Below are 22098 nucleotides of genomic sequence, written 5' to 3'. Positions count from 1 at the left end.
TTTCCATATCTTGACTATTGTGAGTAATGCTGCAGTGAACCTGGGAATACCAGTAACTCCTAAAGATAATTATTTCATTTCCTTTGCATATGTACCCAGAAACACGTTCATTTTCTATATCTCATTACGTAGCTTTGCATGTCATCGGTCTGAATCTCTTTGATTTTAGACAGGGCTCCTGGACCAAGAATACTCTCTTTAATCATTACTGTGAAGTATACTTTCTTTAATGGATAACATTTTTGGTGGTGGTGGGGAAGGGGAGGGGTTGACATATATTGTGATTCTCTTTCATTTCTCTAGGTTCCTTCTTATTTCCTATCTATGTCCTTTTCGATCACTGACATACCTTCAGTGTCACTTGTCCTGCATTTTCCTTTTTTTTCTCAAAAGTGACATTTCCCAAATCCAGACCCATTCAATTTTAAGCTAAATCTCTATAGTTAATGTTGTAAAATGACAAGTCCCAGACCTGTGGCTCAGTATGTTAGCACTTAGCATCAGGTGTTCTCATTTTGGTCCAATTTTCTTTTGTGCTTTATCTATTGCTTTATCTATCACATTCCTCCCATTTCTACTAGGTGTTTTAATTTTCTCAATGCCTGCTTTCCAGATCCACAGGTTTATGTTGATGACAGAGTACCAGCAGTAGCTCTGTTGGAATTTGGTGTTTATTTCTCTACTTAAAGGTAGTACTTTGAAACTCACACTATTTTCTGTATCTTAATAATGTTGAAAGCTGACATCACTTAAGGTTTTATTTGTGCTTCTTTTTAGTCTTAACTGTTGGGAAAGTTTGCATGAAATGATTTAAGTTTAGTCAATTTCCACTCTCCTAGGACTAACTTGAAGCAAAATTATAAATTATTTAAAATACCTATATACTTATCATAGAAAATTAACAAATTATAGAAAAGTAAAAGTAATTAACTTACCCACCACTAAACTACCAAAACATAGTCAGTATTTAATATCACTGTAGTATAGTTTGTTTCTTATACACAGGCACATTCATGTCTATGTTTTATATATATATAAAATATACGTGTGGAGTAGAGGGGGAGAAGTTTCTCAGAATCTTTGTAGAGACTGAGCAATAGGTTAAAACTGAATTCTGTGTATGAAAGGAAATGGTAAGACATTTAAAAGTCATGGTAGGGGGTTAGAAAAAAATGGCAAGAACCAAGAGGGGCAAACATAAACTGATATCTAACAGGCATTCTATATGAAATTGTATATGTAACATACAGATATAGATAGATATAGATATTAAAAGTCTGTGAAAGTTTTTAGTTTATATATAGTGCCAAAATACCACAAGGCTTATATCAATATATGCTTTCATTACCATACCTTCTCTGTAAAGGGCTATTTTAAAAGTTTTGGCCAGTTTTACAGAATTAAAAGGTACGTTATTTAAAATATTTTAGGTTAAAATATTTTCACATACTTACGCCTCATATCTTTTATGGGGAGAAATTGGTGAGCTATCTGCTCATATTTTTTGCCCATTCTTCTACTAGGACATTTAAAAAATTTTTAATGTCTGTAAGTATTCTTTACATACAAATGACATCCAATTCTTGTTATTTTTTGTTATAGATGTTTACCCAATTATCCATTTATATTTAAGTGTTGTTTAGGACATTCTATTGACATTTTGAAATTTTAATGCCACTCAATTTAATGATCCTTTTTTATGAGTTCTTTGTCTATAATGCTTAGAAAGCTTTCCTCAATCTTAATTTTAATGAAATATTCATGTATATTTTTTCCATTTATTATTATTTTAAAATTACATTTATTTCATTACTCCATCTAAAAGTTATTTTTGTGCTTCATGTATAGGGATATAAATAAATAGTTTTGTAATTATACTAGGTCTGCTTCAGAGTATTCTTCTGTACTGTGGCTTTTATAATTACATCAAGACTAAATTATTTTAATTGTAGTTTTGTACATTTTAGTAACTGGTATTGCTCTTTGGCTAGCTCTGTAAAATAATATTTTGAAGCTATAAGAAACATGTTTATTACTTCTAGAATATACAATGTATGATTCCTTTGTGTATATCATTAAGTCACTGTAATTTCAAATATATCTAGTTGATATCTCAGTATGTAGCTAAGAAAATCAATCATTCGGATAGCTCCAATAGAGATCATAACTTGATTTACCACTTTCTTTGTAATAAAAAAAAGGAAAAAAAGCTAATACGATACACAGAGAAGGTTCCTGATAGTGAGGACATAAATTGGTTTCTAAAATTATTCCTCAGCAGTTTATGAGAAACTCTGCCACATTTATTTACCAAAACCTCTAGAAGAACCTACGTACAACTTTCTAATTCTTTATTATTTGCTTTTCCCATACCACTTTATATTTAGCACCTGACACTCAGAGAAACTTAAGGTTTCACTAATGTGACAAATGTTTCTAACATTATAAATTTACACATCATTTCCCACATAATTACCTTGTGAAGTCTGTCATCTCCATCATGATCATACACATCTTCTTGGCAAGAACAATGATATCGTTGCTCGTATCGTCCCATATCTCAATCTCAGCATCCAGCTTACTCTTTACTTTCTTGAAATCAGCAACTTGCTCAGCTATCTTTTCCTTTTCTGCCTCAGGCAACTGAGTCATCTTAGCCTAAAACAGGTGATAATTAGATTTAGAATCATTCCACTAGGTCAAAATACATTTTAGGAAAAAAGCGATCATTATAGGATGTTCATAAAACTTGTTCATTTAAGAATAGAGACATACCATTGTTTTTTTAAAGTCATATAAAAACTTTCCAGGTTTAATTTTTCATATAAATATCTACTGAATATAATTGTTTGCTCTAGAACTACAATGTTAAATTTAATACAAAAGTATAATTTAATATCTGACATATTTAAATCTACTCCTTAATATAAGTGTATGACTTCTCACATTTCTAACGTATTAAAATTTTAACTTAATTCAAACTTAATGTAATTCCTCACATACGTTAGAAAAGCATATACCTTATTTAATTTTATTAATAGTATGCTTCAAAAGGTAGAAGTATAACAAACTATAGCTTGAAATGAGACTGTTTATCGATGTATGTATATACATTGATAGATCCCTATGTAAACGATGAATACACACTGGTAAACAGTACAGTATACATTTATAAATTGTTATGTATACAGACAAGCACATATATAAAATCCTAAGGATTAATGTGTATATGGTGCATATAAACATATTCAAGTGTGTATGTGTATTACAAACTATCTGGGGAAGAATAAAAATGTTATGGGCAGGGTTTATTAAGTCAGCCCTCCCTAATTAGCATCCTGAGTTTTGAGGTGCTATTTTCTTATACACAGTAAACTTAATGCACTGGCATAGTACTATTCTTTGTATATGTCATATTTTGAACAGTATGCAAACTTGCTTCTTGCACTTGCAATTTAAAATGTGGGATGGTAGAAAACTATCTATACCCCTAAACTACCATATTCACAACCATAGCACCTGGGACCTAAGACTTTTTGTCAAATAAAAAAGAACTTTGGGGCTTCCCTGGTGGCGCAGTGGTTGCGAGTCCGCCTGCAGGGGACACGGGTTCGTGCCCCGGTCCGGGAAGATCCCACATGCCGCGGAGCGGATGGGCCCGTGAGCCATGGCCACTGGGCCTGCGCGTCCGGAGCCTGTGCTCCTCAACGGGAGAGGCCACAACAGTGAGAGGCCTGCGTACCGCAAAAAACAAACAAACAACAAAAAAGTCCATACATAATCCAATAGTAGAAGAAGTAAATAGGTTTGAGAAGGAACATTTAAAAAGGATAAATCATATAAGTGGAATTTACTTATTTGATTATTCACAGGGAACATGTGATACCTACAATGCCTATATATTAATATTTCCAGATGCTGATTTCTAGTTCACCTATAAATGGGGAAATTGGAAGAAATCACCTCACAAAGCTTTACAAAAACGTGGTTACTAGGTTCAGAATACTAAAAACACACTTTATTGAGGCAATACTGTACAAGAGCAATAAAATTAAATATATGAAATGAAGGAATTATAAGAATGGTCAATGGAAAATCCGACCAAAATATAAAAATCAAAGAAGCAATATCAAATATGTGTCATTTATTATCTATCATAAGCCTAATTTGGGGTCTAAAATAACTTGACATTTGTAAAATCTCAGGATTAGTTATCCATGCTTCAGTTCTAACCTATTAAAGAAACTAAACGATGAAGCTTTCTGAAGTTTTCTTTAAGCTCCTTAGCATAAGGCTTGATACATATTGAGTAGTTCACAATAAATGACAGTCCATACTGAATAAAAAATAAAAATATATTCACATATCTAGCACTTAAAATTTGCTTTCTTTTCATTATATATTTTATTTTATTTTAAGAACTAAACTAAGCTATGAGACTAATTTTTTTTTTTTTTTTTTTTTTTTTTTTTTTGCGGTATGTGGGCCTCTCACTGTTGTGGCCTCTCCCGCTGCGGAGCACAGGCTCCGGACGCGCAGGCTCAGTGGCCATGGCACACTGGCCTAGCCGCTCCGCGGCATGTGGGATCCTCCCGGACCGGGGCACGAACCCGTGTCCCCTGCATCGGCAGGCGGACTCTCAACCACTGTGCCACCAGGGAAGCCCTAAGTTTTTAATTGATGAGTGTACAGATGACTCTTCCTTAGGAGCTGAAAATAGTTTGTAGTTTCTTTTCTCAGGAAATGTGGCCTATGTAACACATTAAAGGAAGAGCAGCTTTTACTGCTGCTGGTATGTGGCAAAGCATGTAAATAAAGACACAACTCTCTTATGTCTGAAATCAATAGTATACAAGCCATTAAGAAAGCTGTAAGCTACTAATGCACTAAACTAGCTTTAAAATAGAAATGAATTTTCTCCTTCTTAACTACTGGTCATTATCATTCTCTCCATTTTCATAAAAACATAATTAAACTTCCAAATGATAACAGCTATAGACCAATTTATTTGGGGTCTCTTTTTACAGCCTTTATCTCAGGGATAATAAATGCATGACTCTGGATCTAAGAAATAATTTTGACGTGTATCCTGGCATACAGTGGAAAATTTTTCACTATCCTCATGCTGAAGTTTAAACCATTTAAGAGGTTATCTGGTTAAGTGTATTCCAAGTTCTGTTCCTTGGAATGCCATTGATTCACAATATGACCTTGAGGAAGTCACTTAACTCTCCTGTCTACATTTCCCCAGACACAAAATGACAATAATTGCAACTGCTATCCACCTACCATGCAGGAAACAGAGTCGATTATTGGCTAGCATTGACTGACCCTGTCCTGGACAAGAATCTCATGGGTTGCACTCAGTTTCCTTAATAACATCTCAACTCACACGGTGAATTACAATTGGCAGATATTTACTTTTGCCAAGATAAGGGCCAAAAGTTGGGCAATAGTTTACAAAACTAAAAGTTCTGGAGAATTCTGACTCTTTTTTTACAAGAGGAACAACAGGGACAAAAAAGCATTAAATTACTGACTGACACCTTTACTGAAGACTTTTAGTGCTTCTGTGAATGATTTATCATACGCCATCAATCAATTGCAATCACTATGAAAATGTCAAAATAGAACTTCAGAGAATACTTGATATTTAGGAATTCTGGGTGAATGTTCCTTGTTGGATTATTTTTTGCTGGATAAGCAAAGAAACTGAGGTACAAAGCTCAAATCACGTAAGTGGAATCTCTGATATTTATTGCCAGCTGGCTAAGTGGCTCTGCTTCTGCTCACATATATAGAATACAACTCTGATACAAACAGCTAATAAAGGCTTTTGGAATCCCTGCCATCCACATGAAATTACATTGTATGTTAACTGATTCGAAAATCTGTTCCAGAAGACAATGAAAATAACATGTATATATGTCAAACACTCTTCTAGGCGCCTTAACATATATTTAAAATTTAATCTTCATAAGAGCCCTCTGAGGTAAGAACACTATTATGCTAAGATTACGAAGCTGAGTCTCTAAAAGGTTAAGTGATTTACTCAAGATTGTAGTGTTAGTAAATGGTAGAACCAGGATGAAAACCCAGAAACTCTGACTCGAGTTTTTGTTCTATCACCATGACTGCAAACAAGAGGAATACTGCCCACCATAGGCCAAAATATCTACATTCTCCTCGCTGATATTTCTGTATCACCTTCTACTTTTGAATGTAATTGTTCTCCAAAATATAGCCACATATCTTTTACAATATAAGTTTCCTTATTTGCAAACTAGAAAAAAATGATATTCACATCATGGGTTATTTTAGATATCAAAAGAATGAATGTATATGAATATACTTTTTAAAATTCTTAAGTGCTATTAAATGCTAACTGTTACTCATACTAAGAGATTCAGTTCTTCACTCTATACAGTTAGTGATCCTCAGAATTCTACTTCTCAGGTTATTCTCCTCTCTTCAACAAAAGTTGTATGTTCCCATTAGCCTATTAGGCATTTTCAAGTATACATATATCATTTATAATTTTAGCTCTAAAACAGAGGTAAGCAGAATTTTTCTGAAAGGGCAAGACAGTACACAGTATACATTTTCCAGGCCGTACCATACCAATCTATTGCATTACTTAACTCCACTGCTGCTGTAATGTGAGGGCAGTCACAGAACCTGTGCTAACAAATGAGCATGGCTGTGTTCCCACACAACTTTATATGGACACTGAAATTTCAATTGCCTATAATTTTCACACATCACAAATACTATTCTGATTACATCTATTCTAATTTTTTTCAACCATTTAAAAATGTAAAAATAAAGCAAACCCCAAAACAACAACAACAAAAAACCCATAAAAAACCCAAAACAAAACAAAAACATTCCCAGCTCATGGGCTGTACAAAACAGTCAATGGGCCAGATTTGACCAGCTGGCTATAGTTTGCCAATGCTTGCTAAATCCTTTATCTTTATGTTCATTTCTGTCAGTAGTACTACCTGCCATCCAGTCTTGAAATCTCATTTAAAAAATAAAAATTCTCCCCTTTTATCTATCCTGTTCTGATAGGCACAACATTTGCCAATTTTATCACTAACACTTTTACCACATCCATCTCTTTCTTTGTCTTCCTATTACTATCATACAAGTTTGGGTCTTAATTTTCTCTTTCATTTTCAATCCTTTCGTCTTGCCACCATTTGATTCAATCTTTCTGATAGAATTGTGCAATTCTTCAGCTAAAAAACACCTTTCATGTCTCCTTATTGAATAAAGACTATAAATTCCTCAAATATCACCATTAAATTGAATTAAAGTAGAAAATTCACATAGAAAAATGCCCAAATCTTAAATGTACAGTTGAACAACTTTCACAAACTGAGGGAATCCATGTACCTAGCACCCAATTAAGAAAAAAACAGCATCACCCCCAAAAGTCAGTATCTCCCAAGAGCAATCAAATAACTACCTGTATATCTAGAACTATAGATTTTCCTGTTTCTGAACCTTATAAAAATGGAATAATAATATATATACTCTTGTACTTGGCTTTTTATGTCCAACATTTATATATTTGAAATACATCTATATTATTGCATGGAGTTATAGTATGTTTATTCTCATTGCTCTATACAGAGTATTCCACTGTGTAAACATATACCATTCATTTATCTGTTTTTCTATTAATGGCCTTTCGGGAAGCATAGTATTTTTGGCTATTATGAATAGTAAATATTCTTATATTTTTCTTTTGGTGCACTTACGGGTGCGTTCTTCTTCAGTCTACATCTAGGAGTGAAATTACTATGACACAGCCATCACCACGACCTTTGCCCCTACCAGCTTTTCTTTTCATTTATTTATTTATTTATTTATTGGCTGCATTGGGTCTTTGTTGCTGTGCACGGGCTTTCTCTAGTTGTGGTGAGTGGGGGCTACTCTTCATTGAGGTGCGCGGGCTTCTCATTGTGATGCCTTCTCTTTGTTGCAGAGCACCGGCTCTAGGCACGCGGACTCAGTAAGTGTGGCTCACGGGCTCTAGAGCACAGGCTCAGTAGTTGTGTTGCACAGGATTAGTCGCTCCGCGGCATGTGGGATCTTCTGGGACCAGGGCTCAAACCCATACCCCCTGCATGGCAGGCAGATTCTTAACCACTGTGCCACCAGGGAAGTCCCCCTACCAGCTTTTCAATGTCATTTCATCTTCCTTTCAATGTCATTTCATCTTCCACTGTACCCTCAAGCTAAACCAAGCTATTTGCTGTTGCATTTAAATACCTTAAGATATTGTCCATTAATTATTTTGTTCATCTTCTTTCCTTTCCCCATCTCTGTTGGTCCAAACTTAATCATATTTCCAAGCCCAATTCATACAGTATATCCCCCTTTCTTCTCCAGAAAAAAGGAGATATATTATATAATTATATATTATATAATATATAATTATTCTTTTAAAGGTTTCAGAACATGTTATCAGTTTTTCCCTCAGGATGTTTATACTGTTCTCTATTGTAGCCTAATTATTTGTAAATGTGACTATCTTACCTCACTATAGGAAAGGTCTTTGAAAACAAAATCATCTTTCAGAGTAATAGTGGTGAATCTGTCTGTCTATCTTATTTGCTTTTTTGTGGGTTTTTTTGGTCTTCTGCCCCAGACTATAAGATTCCTGAATGTAGGAACATATACATGATAAATGTTTGTTTGCAGTTGTTAATAGGAACTGTCAAGACATAAAGAAGAAAAGCCTTGTGGGATCAAAATTTTATAGCACTGATCTTGCATTTTGTCACTTACATTTACATATTTTCTAAGCTTCTACCTGTACAAGGTAGAAATTAATTTCTCTTATTTTTCCTGTCCACTTTCTTTTTTAAAATTTTTTAAAATTTAATTTTTACTTTATATTGGAGGATAGTTGATTTACAATGTTGTGTTAGTTTCAGGTGTACAGCTAAGTGATTCAGTTATACATATACATAAATCCATTCTTTTTCAGATTCTTTTCCCATGTAGGTTATTACAGAATATTGAGTAGAGTTCCCTGTGCTATACAGTAGGTCCCTGTTGTTATCAACTTTATATATAGTACTGGGTATATGTTAATGCCCAAATCCTAATTTCCTGTCCAGGATTTTGTTATTCCTCTAAGACTATATTAATAACACAACTGATCTTCTCATTTTTTATCTACTTTTTAATTTCATTATGCTCATCACTACTACTTAAAATGTTGATATACCTATATTAGTTCTTTACTTAAACACGTTAAATGATTTTCATTAACACTTAAAAAAGATAAAAAGGGGGCTTCCCTGGTGGCACAGTGGTTGAGAGTCCGCCTGCCAATGCAGGGGACACGGGTTCGTGCCTCGGTCCGGGAAGATCCCACATGCCGCGGAGCGGCTGGGCCCGTGAGCCATGGCCGCTGAGCCTGCGCGTCCGGAGCCTGTGCTCCGCAACGGGAGAGGCCACAGCAGTGAGAGGCCTGCGTTCCGCAAAAAAAAAAAAAAAAAAAAAAAAAAAAAAGATAAAAAGGAAAAAGTGATAATAGAAAAAAATGCAAAACTTTGTTGTCATACAGACCTCCATTCAAACTCCAGCTCTGCCAAGTACTAGCTTTGTAGATAGTAATGCAACCATCCTAGACCCGAGTTTCATCACATGTTAAATGATGACAATCTTATTAGAGATTTTCTGACAATTAGAGTTATGTCTGTAAATAGTGATACCTAGAATACACTAGGGACTTAGTAAATGGTGCTTACGATTAATGTATATAAATATGATAAGCCTTGCCTCCAAGACTTTCTACAACATCGTGGGAAAGGACAGTTAAAAATATTCACTTAGCTACCTCACAGAGTTTAGGTAGAGATCAAGCAGTATATTTTGAGTGAATATATTCCATAAGCAATAAACTATATGGTAATCGAAGCTCACTATAATTCTCTTATTTTCAGAAGCTCTAGAATCCAAATTGCTTATTTTACAGATAAGGAAACTGAGTTCCAGGGAAGAGAAATGTCTTGAAAAATATTACCCAGCTGGTTAATGGCACATTTGGTACATAAATCCACCTGTTGCCATTATTAATAGTTCTCTCTTCCCACAAAAATGTTCTGCTTTACTTAGCTATAACTTTTTTGTTTTGCTACAACTTTTACATGAAAATTGAATTCTTAAGTAAATCATATGACTCTGTTACATTCCCTATCCATAAACCTGGATGGAACACAGAAATAGTATTTTATTAATAAGTAAGCCACAATTACTAGTTTTTATAAATATTAGGGAATTCCTAATCAATTAGTATTACTCGTGTGGGTGGGTAGCTAGAACTCAACATTCAAAATGAAATGTTTTATAAACTTTTAAAATGTATGCCTGGTGTATGCATATTGGTTAACTATTACTAAAAGGGGAATTCTTGTTCTTACCTTCAGAGTACACCTAATTTAATAACAGCATTTATAATTTTTAAAATAAGCCCAGAGGCATTTTGGAATGGATATATTTTTAATATATCAAAAACATAAGCAGTAGAACGTTTCACTGGAGTTTAGAAAATCTAAAGTACTGCCAGCAGAAATTCAACTTAATTAAAATTGAGAGAACAAATTCATAAAAAAAGATTTTTGGACTGATTTTTTAAGCATACTAAATTGTGATTTCAAACATATTCATGAGAATTCATTAGAGAAAGTTTTCCATAATATTTTAAAATGATATTTAGGGATTAAAATTGGACTCTGCTTTAAGGAATAATATACATTTCTACATTTTTATATGTAGTCCTTTAAATCAAATTTATAAATATATTAGCTTTAAAAAGCTTTCAGCTTCCCCACCTGTCGAAACTAGCACTCTTAAAACCTTGTGGGGTACACTCACAGATTCCTATCAGCTATAAAACTATCTCATTTTATTATAAAACCTTATAGGCTTCAGGGGCTGGGTTGAAACACAGTATTAAATCATTAGGCTTACTTGATTGATTGCCTATTTTCTTTTTTTTCTCATACCAAATAAACCTGCAACCCTCTTTTTAATTTTTAAAATTTTTGGAATTTTATTTTTTTATACAGCAGGTTCTTATTAGTTATCCATTTTATACATATTAGTGCATACATATCAATCCCAATATCCCAAATCATCACACACACACACCCCGCCCCACCACCACCCCTTTTTTTTTCCCCCCTTGGTGTCCATACGTTTGTTCTCTGCATCTGTGTCTCAATTTGTGCCCTGCAAACCGGTTCATCTGTACCATTTTTCTAGGTTCCACATATATGCATTAATATATGACATTTGCTTTTCTCTTTCTGACTTACTTCACTCTGTATGACAGTCTCTAGATCCATCCGCGTCTAAAAAATTATCCAGTTTTGTTCCTTTTTATGGCTGAGTAATATTCCATTGTATATATGTACCACATCTTCTTTACCTATCCATCTGTTGATGGACATTTAGGTTGCTTCCAACCTGACTGTTATAAATAGTGCTGCAATGAACACTGGGGTGCATGTGTCTTTTTGAATTATGGTTTTCTCTGGGCATATATCCAGTAGTGGGATTGCTGGGTCATATGGTAATTCTGTTTTTAGTTCTTTAAGGAACCTCCATACTGTCCTCCATAGTGGCTGTATCAATTTACATTGCCACCAGCAGTGCAAGAGGGTTCCCTTTTCTCCACACCCTCTCCACCATTTGTTGTTTGTAGATTTTCTGATGATGCCCATTCTAACTGGTGTGAGGTGATACCTCATTGTAGTTTTGATTTGCATTTCTCTAATAATTAGTGATGTTGAGCAGCTTTTCATGTGCTTCTTGGCCATCTGTATGTCTTCTTTGGAGAAATGTCTATTTAGGTCTTCTGCCTATTTTTGTATTGGGTTGTTTGTTTTTTTAATATTGACCTGCATGAGCTGTTTATATATTTTGGAGATCAATCCTTTGTCCACTGATTCATTTACAAATATTTTCTCCCATTCTGAGGGTTGTCTTTTCGTCTTGTTTGTAGTTTCCTTTGCTGTGCCTAAACTTTTAAATTTCATTAGGTCCCATTTGTTTATTTTTGTTTTTATTTCCATTACTCTAGGAGGTAGATAAAAAAAGATCTTGCTGTGATTTATATCAAAGAGTGTTCTTCCTATGTTTTCCTCTAAGAGTTTTATAGTATCCGGTCTTACATTTATGTGTCTAATCCATTTTGAGTTTATTTTTGTGTATGGTGTTAGGGAGTGTTCTAATTTCATGCTTTTACATGTAGCTGTCCAGTTTTCCCAGCACCACTTATTGAAGAGACTGTCTTTTCTCCATTGTATATCCTTGCCTCCTTTGTCATAGATTGGTTGATGATAGGTGCATGGGTTTATCTCTGGGCTTGCCTTACTTGATTGATTGCCTATTTTCTAATGGTAATAATAATAATGGTAATTAACATTTGTTCATGCTTCCCATATGTCACTCACTTTGCTAAGCACTTTTGAAAAATTATACCATTTAAATAATAATATTATAGGGTTGATATTGTTAATATCTACCTTTTACAGTCATGGAAAAGAGGTCTCTAGGGGGCATATACATGTCTCCTATAAATGAAGAAGACCTCCTCCAATTTTTTTTTCCTTTTACATAATACCTCATTGTTTATGGTTTCATTTACAACACAGTTTTTAGCACTAGGGTTAAATGTTAGTTTTGAAAAAAATTAGTCATATATTATTTGTAAACCAACTTGTGTCCTGGGTCTAGGAGAAAATAAAGCTGTAAAAGGCATTTAGAAGACAAATGGAGAAATCTGAATATAGACCGAGTATTAGGAAATATTAAGAAGTGATTGTTAATTTTCTTCCATGTGATAACAATATTGTGGTTATATAGGAGCGTATCCATTATTTTAGGAGACACTGGCTGAAATATTTAGGCATAAAATGCTATGGTGTTGCAAATCATTCTGAAGTGGTTCAGAAATAAAAAGCAACTATGACTCTGGAAGTATGTTAAAATTACTATCTAGATCATGGAAATATGCATGTACATTGTATGAGGGTTAAATTTTTCTATACATTTTAATTGAAAAAATAAACCAATCAATAAAATAAAATGTAAATAAAATGAAATAAAGTTAAAACTTTTAAAGAATTATTTGAAAAAATTTTAAAAGCCTGGAAAACAGATAATATTTTCTATTTTCTTATTTTGTCATGGTATCAGGGATTTTATAGGCCATACAATCTATTCTCTTAACCCAAAATACCATTCCGTCTGTCATATCCCTGAAGATGCTTCAGCCTCTCCTTGGACATACCTGAAGGCTCAGTTCTGAGTTCTCTGGTGCTAAGAGATAAGTAAATTTTACCAGTAAAAACCAAAACTGAATGAGATTCATGACCTGCAAAAGTAACCCACATAGATTAGTGTGGCTGAAAACCCATAAGAAACAAGTTCACTCAGAATCTTGGTGTATATCATATGATTGAAATTTAAATAAATGTGGCTATAGTATCAACCTTTCTCTAAAAAGAAAGGTTGCTAACTCAGAGTTGGTGATCTACATGGAGGCTCAAAAAAAGTGGTGCTGGTGGGAGGAGGTACCAAAAATCTGACATGAGAATCCCAATCATTTTGACAGATGTGACCCTACCATGGCCATATAGTTTTTGCACTACATGTTTTAGCTATAGGGTTAACACTAAGCCTTTAACATCTTTCCTCTGGTTCCTTTCTCACCAAAACAGGTAGGTTATTATAAGTTGTCGTCCAAAGTAGCCTTTCTCAATTGGAAAGGCATACTTTAACGAGCTTATATGAGTATTCTTATCTAAATGGTTCCATATATATTTTTTAATCTAAACATTGCAAGGATTTAGATTAATTTAAATTCAATTGAATCATGTTTCCTTTAGATCTTCGTTCCAGGTTTTTGTAATACTTTTTGTCTTGGGTATTGCCAAGATGGAAAAAATAGAAATACTCATGTTTTGAAATTACACAGCTACACATAAAAAAGGAACAATTCAGGCCTTCCCTGGTGGCGCAGTGGTTGAGAATCTGCCTGTGAATGCAGGGGACACGGGTTTGAGCCCTAGTCTGGGAAGATCCCACATGCCGCGGAGCAACTAGGCCCGTGAGCCACAACTACTGAGCCTGCGCGTCTGCAGCCTGTGCTCCGCAACAAGAGAGGTCACGACAGTGAGAGGCCAGCGCACCGCGATGAAGGGTGGCCTCCGCTTGCCACAACTAGAGAAAGCCCTCACACAGAGACGAAGACCCAACACAGCCAAAAATAAAAATAAATAAATAAATTGAAAGAAGGCTCAACATTTAAAAAAAAAAAAAGAACAATTCAATAAGTAAATATTATAAAGGCTGTGAGAAACTCAATCATGTTTTAGAAGCCCATTCATTTTAATCACAAGTCTGCCTTTAGGATGTGATTCAGAGCCTAGAATATTTTACTTTGCACACAATTTAAATAAATTTAGTTGCCTGAATTCCATGCCCACTTTACAGTAAACTGGAAGTAGAGAGGAAGAGTGCTAGTCTGATCCCAAGGAAGGAAAATAAAATCTATCAAAGAAGAGACGGAAAGCTCAGATAACTGGGGTCTTTCAGTTTATGAATAAACTTTCCTGCTCATATCAGGACACCTCCATCCTATCACTGTATTATAGCATAGTACAGTTATGTTTGGTCATAATACTGACAATGAGTCATCTACCACATCATCACCCAGCATTTACTGATTTTCTACTGCATGGGAGTTAAAAAGCACCATTCCTGCTCTCAAGGAACTTAAAATCTCTGTGCCCAGAAAATATCAAATTATATTTGGAATATTTTAGTTGGTAAGTTAAATTGCATGGAATACAATTTGAAGACAAATTCAAGTAGATATTATTTTTGAAGTTAAAAATGTATCTTCGTCCAAAACAATTTGTTCTATAACAGTTCCAGGAAAGCAAGTGTTTTACTAAATATAGTTTTTGTATATCTTTGATGGTGTAATATTTAATGTTTGTTTATAATTAATTAAAAATTTTTTCAAACATAAAATCCTGACACAGTATATGAATAATGTACCACTAAAATAGGTATACCCACTAAAACAGGTATAATTTGAGAAAAAATTCTACATCTCTACTGATAGTTAGCATAGTTCCTTCTTTTTTTTAAGTTTTTTTTTTTTATGTGGACCATTTTTAAGTTTTTATTGAATTTTACAATATTGCTTCTGTTTTATGCTTCGGTTTTTTGGCTGCAAGTCATGTGGGATCTTAGCTCCCCAACCAGGGATCGAACCCGCACCCCCTGCACTGGAAGGTGAAGTCTTAACCACTGGACCAGCAAGGAAATCCCAACTCCTTCTTAATTATACTTTTGTAATGAATATAATTTTATAAAATTATACATGTATTAAATGTATAACTGAATATAATTAACAGATTTCTTCCCAATAGTTTATGGAAATCTGAACACTTTATCTTTCTAACAACATTTTTCTTCATAGAATAACAATCTGAGGAATGTAGTATAGAATTACAAATAACTGTCCATATATTATGCTTATATATGTCTATATTATTATGATTTCATATAGTGCCATGTTTATGATCTATATAAATATGCTGAGAATGCTTGCCATCATATATACATGGTAAATTTTAAAAATCTCATTAGATTAATGTCAGTTGAATACAGGATATGTAATCCCCAAAGAAAAGTGAACAGTTATAATTTGTAACCTATTTAAGACTTGCTAGGTATTTAAAAAAGAAAAACATATATCAATTTAGAAAATTCACAAATATTGTTTAGTGACTACATTACTGGGTAACTGTCCATTTTTTCTATTCTGACCCACAGTTAGCTGAAGTTTCCATATTTAAAAAGAAACTGTCAAACTCCTTATCATACATTCTTTGAAAATTCCCTAAGAGCACTATAAATTACTGAGGACTTACATCCCCATTGACCAACTTTCTACTCTGCATTTCTGCCCTTACTGATCTATTCCTTTCACTTGAGACTAACCTTCCATGACTATTCCCTTCTCACTATGTTATAGTGGCCCAACATTTTTAAACTCTTTAAAAATCATCCATATACATAATTTGTGTAATGAAAAAATTGTGAAGTTGTTTAGGGGTAATATGGGAATTTCACAAAGTGGGAATGAAAATATCTTAAAATTATAATCTATCTTGTTTTTATCTGAGTATTTAGAAAATTGGAGAAAACACTGTTTCCACATTAAAAAGAACAAGTCAGAAAATCTAAAAGTTCATGACCATTTTATTAACCTATCAGAGACGTCAATGAAAAATTACACTGGCTAAATTAAACAAGCAAGGAAAAATTTATTCAAGAGTATTGCATACGGGAGAGACTGAACTCAACTCTGCTGAAACAGAAGTTGGGAGAGTTTTTAAGCACTGAGGTGAGCTAGCAGAAAAGCATTAGAGGACATTAAAGCGGAGTTGGTCAATGTGGTTAGACCATCTATGTATGGTAATGATGCTTATGAAAGTTTGGCTCCTACTATCCAGCAGAGGCTGGTAGATAAGAGACACTATCTTTCTTGATTATTATACTTCAAAGGGCTAGCTCCCAGGTCCTTGTGAAAAATATTCCTGAATTGTAAACCTGGCAAGATGCTGGGAGAATATTTGCATCTCAAAGGGACAGAGAGGGGCTTCCCTGGTGGCGCAGTGGTTGAGAGTCCGCCTGCCGATGCAGGGGACACGGGTTCGTGCCCCGGTCCGGGAAGATCCCACGTGCCGCGGAGCGGCTAGGCCCGTGAGCCATGGTCGCTGAGCCTGTGCTCCTCAACGGGAGAGGCCACAGCAGTGAGAGGCCCGCATACCACCAAAAAAAAAAAAAAAAAAAAGAAAAGGGACAGAGAAAGAATTTACAAGTTTTCTAAAGTAAATGCTCTAAAAAAAAGTAAAGTCAGTGACCTATAGTTAGGAAGAAACCTGTCTAAAGCTTAGTCAATCTGGAATGAACAATAAGGTCTTCTTGTTTAGAGGTCACAAGGCAACCAACTAACCTGAAGTCTAGGGGGAGTCAGGTGCCTGCTGGAAGAAGTCCTAGCAAACGCTTGCTTGTCTTGGGCAGGTGCCATTGGACATTGGTAAGATGAATTTAGTTAAAAGAGTTGACAAACTGGTTGAGCTTGGATCATCTTATGATAACAAAAAGTAAGCAATTCCTCAAAAAAGGGGAGCCAAGGGGCTTCCCTGGTGGCGCAGTGGTTAAGAATCTGCCTGCCAATGCAGGGGACACGGGTTTGAGCCCTGGTCTGGGAAGATCCCACATGCCGCGGAGCAACTAAGCCTGTGAGCCACAACTACTGAGCCTGCACGTCTGGAGCCTGTGCTCCACAACAAGAGAGGCCACGACAGTGAGAGGTCCACGCACCGCAACAAAGAGTGACCCCCACTCGCCGCAACTGGAGAAAGCCCTCGCACAGAAACGAAGACCCAACACAGCCAAAAATAAATAAATAAATAAATAAATAAATAAAAAGAAACAGGAGCCAAACTCTAAAAGTTTCCAGTAGCAAAGGTGGGACAACTGGTCAACAAACTAGGGTTAAATCCACAGAATACAATAAATATGCAGGAACCAACTGTGACAGAAATAAACTGAATAAATAATGTGAGAGAAGGGGTAGCTCTTCCTATTAGTTCTAATTAATAAATTCAGAAGAAATAGGGATATAAAAAATGACTTAGGCAAACATCACTGTAATATCTGTGGTTAGATTAAGTGATGAACATTAAAATTAGTAGATAAACACTTGAGAATAAGATTTGGATAGCCTTAAATCATTTTCTCCAAGATATTTATTAACTACAAAGAAAAAATGATCATAAATTTACAGTAGAGAGAGCTAACAACCAACACTTTAGCCAAGTGATAAAGGCCAACATCACAAGAAATTTAACATACTGACATCTTGTACCTCCTGATTTGATGGACAGAGAACATAATATAATCATAAGAAAAATATCAGACAAATCCAAATTAAGGGACAGTCTGTAAAATACCTGATCTGTATCAAGTATCAAGGTCATAAAAGACTAAGAAAGGTAAGGAATTGGCATAGTTTATAGGAGACTAGGAGATTTGACAACCAAATACAATCTTGGCTTTAATCTTAGAACAAAAAAAGAATGTTAGTGGAAAAATTGAGGAAGTGTATATACTTTAGCTAGTAGTATAATACCAATGTTCATTTCTTAGTTTTGACAAGCAGACCTTAGTTATGCCAGATGGCAACATCAGGAGAAACTGGGTGAAGGGTATATGGGAACTCTCTATATTATAACTGTAACTTTTCTATAATTCTAAAACTAATTCAAAATGAAACTTAATGAAAAATGTACATCCCAATGGTCAAACATACTTCAGAAAGCACATGATAATTTATTTTTTAGTGGTCACCTTTCTTTTAAGGGTCATCTTCTTAATTTGCCCTTTTCTCTCCTATGTGTTCTCCTACAAAAAAAAAATACTGTATATTTTTAAGCAAACTTTTAAAGTATTGTCTGATATCTATTCACACCTCAGAACCTCATCTTCCAGCACCGCACAGTATATATTCCTGAAGAAAGAATCCTCTCTCTCTAAAAGAAAGTCTGAAATTATTAAAAATTTTTTTTCTTTGCTAGAGTTCTTTTTTTGAAGAAGTAAAAAGAAGCAAGGGCAAAAATAAACATGAAATTGTTAACCCAAATAGGAATTTATTCCAAGGACACAAGGATAGTTCAACATACTCAAATGTGAAACAACACATTAAAAAAATGAAGGATAAAAGTTTTATCATATCAGTAGCTGTAGAAAAAGCTTTTGACAAAATTCAACATTCATTTAAGATTAAAAAAACTCTCAATAAAGCATGAATAGAGGGAATGTATCTCAACATGATACAGGTCATATAAGACAAGCCCATAGCTAACATCGCACTCAATTGTAAAAAGCTGAAAGCTTTTCCTCTAAGATCAGGAACAAGAATGACCACTTTCACCACTTTTATTCAAGATAGTATTGGAATTCCTACCTGGTTCAATTAGGCAAGAAAAAGAAAGAAAAAGACATTCAAATTGGAATGAAAGAAGTAAAACTGTCACTATTTCAGATGACAATATATTAGATGTAGAAAACCCTCAAAACTCCATCAAAAAATTGTTACACTAATAAACTCAGTAAAGTTGTAGGATAAAAATTAACACACAAAAATCTGTTGCATTTCTATACACTAATAATGACTATCAGAAAGAGAAATTAAGAAAACAATCTCATTTACTACTGCATCAAAAATAATAAAAGTCCTAGGAATAAATTTAACCGGGGGGGGGGGCGGTGAAAGAACTGTATATTGAAAATTATATTAATGAAATAACTTGAAAAAGACACAAATAAATGGTAAGATATTTCATGATCATGAATTGGAAGAATATTTTTAAAATTCCTATAATGCCCAAAACATTATACAGATTCAGTGCAACCCTTATCGAAATTCCAATGGCATTTTTCACAGAAATAGAACAAATAATCCTAAAATTTGTATGGAATCCTATAAGACCCTCAATAGTGAAAGCAATCTTAATGAAGAAGAACAAAACTGGAGGCATTATGCTCCCTGATTTCAAACTATATTACAAAGCTGTAGTAGCTAAAACAGTATGGTATTGACATAGAAGCAGACATGTAGTTCAGTGGAACAGAATACAGAGTCCAGAAATCCATGCATATACAGTCAATTAATGTAAACAAAGGAGCCAAGAATATACAGTGGGGAAAGAACAGTCTCTTCGATAAATGGTGTTGGGAAAATTGGATAACAACACACAAAAGAATGAAAATGGAACACTATCTTACAGCATACACAAAAAATAACTCAAAATGGATTAAAGACTTGAATTAAGACCTGAAACCATAAGACTCCTAGAAGAAAACAAAAGAAGTAAGCTCCTGAACATAGGTCTTGGAATGATATTTTAAAACCTGACACAAAAGCAAAAGCAACAAAATTTAAAATAAACAAGTGGCACTAAATCAAACTAAAAAGCTTCTGCATAGCAAAGGAAACCATCCACGAAATGAAAAGGCAATGTACTGAATGGGCGAAAATATTTGTAAGTCATATATCAGATAAGGGGCTAACATCCAAAATATCTAGAGAACGCATACAAGTAAACAGTAAAAACACAAACAATCTGGTTAAAAAATGAGCAGAAGACCTGAATAGACATTTTTCCAAAGAAGTCATAGATTGCTAACAGGTACATGAAAATATGCTGTACATCTTTAATCATCAGGAAACTGCAAATGAAAATCACAATGAGATTATCACCTCAAATCTGTTAGAAGGGCAATTATCAAGAAGACTAGAAATAACAAGTGCTGATGAGGAGGCAGAGAAAAGGGAACACTTGTGCACTGTTGGTAAGGATGTAAATTGGTGCAGCCACTTTTGAAAACAGTATCAAGGGGCCTTAAGTAATTAAAAATAGAACAACCATACAATTCATCAATTCCACTTTTGGTTATTCATCTGAAGAATCAAAAACACTAACTCAAAAAGTATGTGCACCCTCATGATCACTGCAGCATTATTTACAATAGCCAAGATATGGAAAAAACTTGATGGATGAATGACTAAAGAAAATGTGGTATATAAATATATATGTATGAAAATGGAATATTTTTCAGCCATCAAAAAAGAGAAGGAAATCCTACCATTTGCAGCAACATGGATGGACCTTGCAGACATTATGCTAAGTGAAATAAGACAGAGAAAAGACAAATACCATATGATCTCTCTTATATGTGAAATCTAAAACTATTTTTTAAAAAACCTCATAGATACAAATACCAGATTGATGCCTGCCAGAGGTGGAGGGGTGTGGGAGATGCATAAATTGTTTCTGTTTTTGTTTTATACTTTAAAAAAATTGATTCTTTTAATAAAAGAAATTATTATCCTAAGATTCTAGATTCCTACCAAAGCAAAATCAGAACACTTACTTATAAGCTGAGAAGCTGTAAAAAGTCCACCTATTTTTGGATAACATCATCATTTCTTAAAGGAACTTTTCCCAAATCTTGAAGCTAGAATACCATCATTAAATGACACCCAAGTTATGATTTAGAATGTTTAAATGGGCTTTCATACCACAATAAAATAAAATGTGGTCCAGACTATTCCTACCAAGAGAAAATCTGTGAGAGTAAGGCAGCTGGGCAAAGCAACCTGTGCTACTCTTCCTTAGATTCATCCTCTGCCCCACTGGGTATTTTTTCTTAAATACCACTGCCACCATATCCTTGGTTTCACTTGAGGGCCAGAGTGTCTCTTCCTACATACTTCCTACTAGCATCTTGCTTGTGTGGACAAATAAAATTTCTCTTAACTACCTCTGGCCAGCTAACATAAGACTGTATTATATATATATAACAACGTTAGATAAAATATTAGAAATAAGAAATGACAGTCAGATTAAGAGTAACATGGTCTTGGGCTTCCCTGGTGGCGCAGTGGTTGAGAGTCCACCTGCTGATGCAGGGGACACGGGTTCGTGCCCCGGTCCGGGAAGAACCCACATGTCGCAGAGCGGCTAGGCCCGTGAGCCATGGCCGCTGAGCCTGCGCGTCCGGAGCCTGTGCTCCGCAACGGGAGACGCCACAACAGTGAGAGGCCCACGTACCGCAATAAAAAAAAAAAAAAAAAAAAAAAAAAAAAAAAAAAAAGAGTAACATGGTCTTGGTAAAGAGACATCTAAAAATGGCTTATTATTCCATCGCAGTTATTGCTCACCCTCTATAGTGAGAAAGTCATTTCAGTATCCATTGCTGACCTCACAGGCACCTTATTGGACATCATTGTGTCCCAAATATAATCATAGGTGACCAAGTCCCAGAGAGAAAGGATTTTTCTATTCCAGCTCCCTGAGCACCCATTTTTTCTCAAATTGACTGACATTAGGAACGTGAGTTAGCCTTCAGAAGAGACCAATGTACTTTCTTTTTAAGTTTGTTACTTTCCTTCCAGTTATACTGATACATAATTCACAT

The 22098-nt window shown here is 34.6% G+C and overlaps 1 protein-coding gene across 1 annotated transcript in view; it reads right to left on the bottom strand.

Annotated features, from left to right (window-relative positions):
- LOC101322709 (catenin alpha-3) overlaps positions 1–22098 on the bottom strand; it is a 489966-nt gene that overhangs the window by 126793 nt on the left and 341075 nt on the right. The window contains exon 5 of the mRNA XM_033841933.2: positions 2477–2658. Coding sequence (XP_033697824.2) covers positions 2477–2658 — 182 coding nt within the window. The remainder of the gene's footprint in view (positions 1–2476; positions 2659–22098) is intronic.

Source organism: Tursiops truncatus, chromosome 16 (genome assembly GCF_011762595.2).
Source record: "Tursiops truncatus isolate mTurTru1 chromosome 16, mTurTru1.mat.Y, whole genome shotgun sequence".
NCBI lineage: Eukaryota > Metazoa > Chordata > Mammalia > Artiodactyla > Delphinidae > Tursiops > Tursiops truncatus.
The sequence above is the reverse complement of the archived record's forward strand: the minus strand, read 5'-3'. Positions and strand labels throughout refer to the sequence as shown.